The 5393-nt window shown below is 38.9% G+C and overlaps 1 protein-coding gene across 1 annotated transcript; it reads right to left on the reverse strand.

Annotated features, from left to right (window-relative positions):
* Positions 1–592: 592 nt before the first annotated feature.
* LOC135139967 (U1 small nuclear ribonucleoprotein 70 kDa-like) lies at positions 593–1521 on the reverse strand. The gene is made up of 2 exons (XM_064070337.1): positions 1352–1521; positions 593–998 (listed from the first exon to the last, which is right to left on the reverse strand). Exons 1-2 carry the CDS (start codon positions 1519–1521, stop codon positions 593–595), a joined length of 576 nt encoding a protein of 191 aa, XP_063926407.1.
* Positions 1522–5393: the final 3872 nt, after the last annotated feature.

Here is a 5393-nt window from a genome sequence, read left to right on the forward strand (position 1 = left end):
CAGTAGTACAATGGTAAGAAATATTTATGGTTCACACCAGTTCACCCGAATTTGTCGGACAACATTTAGCATTAGGTAGTTGTACTGTAAAATAATGGTCATTTTGGTTCGTGATGGTCCCTATACGGACCTGGATTATTTTGCTTTCTAAGATCTGGAGATTACCGGTACGCGACGACTTTAAGTTGTAAATATCTCTTGCTATTGTACTACTGTCCGTCTCGTTATTGCCAATAAAATTTTATAAGGTAGAATGAAATTTCCAAAACTTTACGTATTATTTCTGACTGCAAAACCGAATATTCTGAATTCTTGAAAACGTTTTAAGGTTATCATAAGCATGGTAAAAGGTTAATAGGTTAATCAAAATTTGTGCGTTTATCCCGTCCCAAAGAATTAATCACCTCATCACAAAATTTTGCCGAATTAATGTTATTTAAATTTTATGGATTAACATATAGTTGCACTTGTGGTTTACAAATCCGATTACAATAACGATTTACCTTTGAAATTGATAAACCGAATGCTCTGGAATCTTACAAACGTTTTAAGGTAATTAGAAACATGGTAAATTGTACATCAAATTTTAAATTCAAAGAGTATTGGTAAAAAAATGTAATTTTCTTCCCGATTCTCTTTCTTGGATTCCTTTTTTAACGATTTTCGTTCTCGCGATTTTTCTTCTAGGGGTTCCCCTTCTTGGGAAATTCCCTTTTTCTAGATTTCTTTTTGGCGAATGTCCTTCTCGGGCGTCTTCTTTTCGAGCTCCTTTTTTGAGATTACCTTTTTCAGGATTTCTGTTGTCGTTATTCGCGTTCTTGGGATTTTCTTCCTCAAATTCTTCTGGGGTAGTCCCTTCTTCGAATAAACATTTCAAGATTCCCTTTCTTGAGATTCTTTTTTTGGGATTCTCCGTCTCAGGCTTATCTTTATTGAGATTCACTTTTTCGCAATTCACTCCCTGGGGATTCTTTAGGGACTTATTCTCTCGGGATTCTCTTTCTCAGGGTTTTCTTTTTTGGAATCCCTTTCTGGGGATTTTCAGGGTTTTCCTCGAGCTTCCCTTCTCGGGAATCTCCTTCTCGATTTCTAGTTCCATTCTCCTCGTTCTCGGATTTCCTTCTTTACATTATCCTTGTCAGATTCCCTGTCTTAAATGTTTCTTCTCGATCCCCATTCTTGGATTCTTTTTTTCACAATTTTCCACCTCGTGATTTGTCTTCTTGGGATTCTTTTCCTCGGTTCTTTCTTCTTGGGATACACTTTTCAGTATTCTCTTTCTCTAGATTCTATTTTTGAGGATTTTCTTTTTCGGGCGTTTTCTTCTCGGGCTTTTCTTTATCCAGATTACCGTTTTCGGAATTCCTGTTTTCGTGATTCGCTTTCTCCGGATTCTCTCGGGGACATCTCCTTGTAGGGACTGTTTCTTTCGGGATACTCTCTTTCTCGGGATTCCCTTTTTCGTGAACCCTTTTCTTTCATGATTCTCTTCCTCGGGATTGCTTGTGCCGGGGCTCTCATCTGGCTCTTCTTCTAGGAATTCTCCTCGGGATCTCCTTCTCGATTTCTCCTTCCAGACTTCTCATTTTAGAATTCCTTTTCTTAGATTGTCATTCTCGGATTCCCCGTCTTGGATACCTCTTTCCTAGTCTATTTCTTGGATTCCTTTTTTCAAGATTTTCCTTGTTACGATTTTTTTTCGGATTCTTCTCGGATTCTTCTGGAACTCTCTTGGGATAGACATTTCAGGATTCCTTTTCTCAAGATTCTCTTCTTTTAGATTCTCTTATTAGGGATTCTCCTTCTCGGGCGTCTTCTTCTCTCTTTTTTGGGATTCCCTTCTGGTGATTTACTCTCTCGGGATTCTCTGGGGGACCTCTCTTTGTCGTGACTATTTTTCTCTGAATACTCTCTTTCCCGGGATTCTCTTTCTTAAGATTTCCTTTTTTGTAATCCCTTTTTTTGTAATCTCTTTTCTCGTTATTCCCTCTCTCAAGATTCATTTCTGTCATAGTTTTCTCTCTCGGAATTTTCAGGGTTTTCTTCGAGTTCCCCTTCTCGGGAATCTCCTTCTCGATTTCTCGTTCCATGCTTCTCGTTCTCGGATTTCCTTCTTTACATTATCCTTCTCAGATTAAATGTTTCTTCTTGATTCCTATTCTTGGGTTATACTTTTCGGTATTCTCTTTCTCCAGACTTTGTTTTTGGGGATTTTCCTTTTCGGGCGTCTTCTTCTCGGGCTTTTCTTTATCGAGATACCGTTTTCGGGATTCATGGTTTCGTGATTCGTTTTCTCCGGATTCTCTCGGGGACATCTCCCTGTAGGGACTGTTTCCTTCGGGATACTCTTTTTCTCGGGATTCCCTTTCTCGTGAACCCTTTTCTTTCGTGATTCTCTCCCTCGGGATTGCCTTTTCCGGGGCTCTCATCTGGCTCTTCTTCTAGGAATTCTCCTCGGTATCTCCCTCTCGATTTCTCCTTCCAGGTTTCTTGTTTTAGTATTCCTTCTCTTAGATTGTCATTCTCGGATTCCCCGCCTTGGATGCCTTTTCCCCATTCCATTTCTTGGATTCCTTTTTTCAAGATTTTCCTTGTTGCGATTTTTGTTGGGATTGTCCTCGGATTCTTCTCGAACTCTCGTGGGATACACTTTTCAGGATTCCTTTTCTCAAGATTCTCTTCTTCTAGATTCTCTTATTAGGGATTCTCCTTCTCGGGCGTCTTCTTCTCTCTTTTTTGGGATTCCCTTCTGGTGATCTACTCTCTCGGGATTCTCCGGGGGACCTCTCTTTGTCGTGACTATTTCTCTCTGGATACTCTTTTTCTCGAGATCCTCTTTCTTAAGATTTCCTTTATTTGCAATCCCTTTTCTCGTTATTCCCTGTCTCAAGATTCATTTCTGTCATAGTTTTCTCTCTCGGAATTTTCAGGGTTTTCTTCCAGCTCCCCTTCTCGGGAATCTCCTTCTCGATTTCTCGTTCCATGCTTCTCGTTCTCGGATTTCCTTCTTTACATTATCCTTCTCAGATTAAATGTTTCTTCTCGATCCCCATTCTTGGATTCCTTTTTTCACAATTTTCCATCTCGCGATTTTTTCTTCTTGGGATATACTTTTCGGTATTCTCTTTCTCCAGATTCTGTTTTTGTTTTCTTCTCGGGCTTTTCTTTATCGAGATTACCGTTTTCGGAACTCCTGTTTTTGTGATTCGTGAACCCTTTTCTTTCGTGATTCTCTACCTCGGGATTGCCTTTTCCGGGACTCTCATCTGGCTCTTCTTCTAGGAATTCCCCTCGGGATCTACCCCTCGATTTCTCCTTCCAGGTTTCTTGTTTTAGTATTCCTTCTCTTAGATTGTCATTCTCGGATTCCCCCCCTTGGATGCCTTTTCCCCATTCCATTATTTGGATTCCTTTTTTCAAGATTTTCCTTGTTGTGATTTTTCTTGGGATTCTCCTCGGATTCTTCTCGAACTCTCGTGGGATAGACTTTTTAGGATTCCTTTTCTCAAGATTCTCTTCTTCTAGATTCTCTTATTAGGGATTCTCCTTCTAGGGCGTCTTCTTCCATCTTTTTTGGGATTCTCCTTCTGGTGATTTATTCTCTCGGGATTTTCTTTGTCGTGACTATTTCTCTCTGGATACCCTCTATCTCGGAATTTACTTTCCCGGAATTCCCTTTCTCGAAATTCCTTTTTTTTCTGTAATTATCTTCTTCTAGATTACCTTTTGGGGGTTTCCTTGGGTCTCTCTTCTCTAAGATTGTCCTTTTCGGCTTCCTCCTATTCCTGATTTCCTTTATTGGATTTGTTTTTCGCGATTTTCCTTCTTGAGATTCTACTCGGTTTTTTCTGGGGCTCTTCCTTAGGATAAACTTTTCAGGATTCGCTTTCTCGAGATTCTTTTCTTCTAGATTGTCTTTTTGGGGCTTATCCTTCTCAGGCGCCTTCTTCTCTCTTTATCGAGATTCCCTTTTTTTGAGATTCCTTTTGTCGTGATTCACTCTCTCGGGATTCTCTAGAGCACTTCCCTTTGTCGCGACTGTTTCTCGGAATACTTTCTTTCTCGGAGTTTTCTATAATTTTCTTTCTCGCAATTATTTTTTCCCCCCCCTTCCTTGAGAATACCTTTTGGGGGTTACCTTGCGCTCCCCTTCTCGGGATTCCTTTTCTGAGACTGTCCTAGATGCCTATTCCTGATTTCCTTTCTTAGATTTGTTATTTCGCCATTTTCCTCAAGATTTTTCTTCTTGAGATTCTCCTTCTCGGATTCTTTTCGGACTTTGCTTCTTGGAATAAATTTCAAGATTCGCTTTTTCAAATTTCTCTTTTTGGCGATTGTCCTTCTACGGCGTCTTCTTCCCTGTTTATCAAGATTCTCTTTTTTATAAAAATAAATATTTAATAAGACATTTATAAATTATAAATAAAAACAAAACTAACAAAAGAAAAAAAAATAAGTAAGCTCGTAATGTTTCCAAATTTTGATGATTTTTTGTAAAAATTAGTCATCAGTACTTGTTAAGATAATACTGATTTTGGCAAATGACTTACCCTTTGAGAAAAGAGAGGGTGGGTGGGCGGGGCTAATACTTTCTATGATAAGGCTGATTTTGGCAAATGACATACCCTCTGAGAAAAGAGAGGGTGGGTGGGCGGGGCTAATACTTTCTAAGATAAGACTGATTTTGGCAGATGAAATATCCTCTGAGAAAAGAGAGGGTGGGTGGGCGGGGCTAATATTTTCTAAGATAATACTGATTTTGGCAAATGACATACCCTCTGAGAAAAGAGAGGGTGAGTGGGCGGGGCTAATACTATCTAAGATAAGACTGATTTTGGCAGATGAAATATCCTCTAGGAAAAGAGAGGGTGGGTGGGCGTGGCTAATACTTTCTAAGATAATACTGATTTTGGCAAATGACATACCCTCTGAGAAAAGAGAGGGTGGGTGGGCGGGACTAATACTTTCTATGATTTATTATCTTCTAAGATAAGACTGATTTTGGCAAATGACGTACCCTCTGAGAAAGAGAGGGTGGGTGGGCGGGGCTAATACTTTCTATGATTTATTATCTTCTAAGATAAGACTGATTTCGGCAAATGACATACCCTCTAAGAAATTTAACTAAATTATAAGAACCTCAAGATTGTTTTAAATTGTATAAAAAAATAATAAATTCTAAAAAAAAACGGGGTACCAAAATCAACTCAAAAACAAGTCAGGTCAGAATTTTCCAAAAATAGAACACCAAAGTTCCAAAAATAATGCACCATGGGTACCCAAGAATCTCAAGAATTAAAAGAAACACTGCGACACTCAAGACTTTTTCAAATTCGTAAAAAATAAAACACTAAAAACTCAAAAGATTTTTTCAAGTTTATCCAGCAACAAAA

Source organism: Zophobas morio, unplaced genomic scaffold, assembly GCF_036711695.1.
Source record: "Zophobas morio isolate AGI-343-1 ecotype UQ-CSIRO unplaced genomic scaffold, CSIRO_AGI_Zmor_V1 ptg000038l, whole genome shotgun sequence".
Classification (NCBI taxonomy): domain Eukaryota; kingdom Metazoa; phylum Arthropoda; class Insecta; order Coleoptera; family Tenebrionidae; genus Zophobas; species Zophobas morio.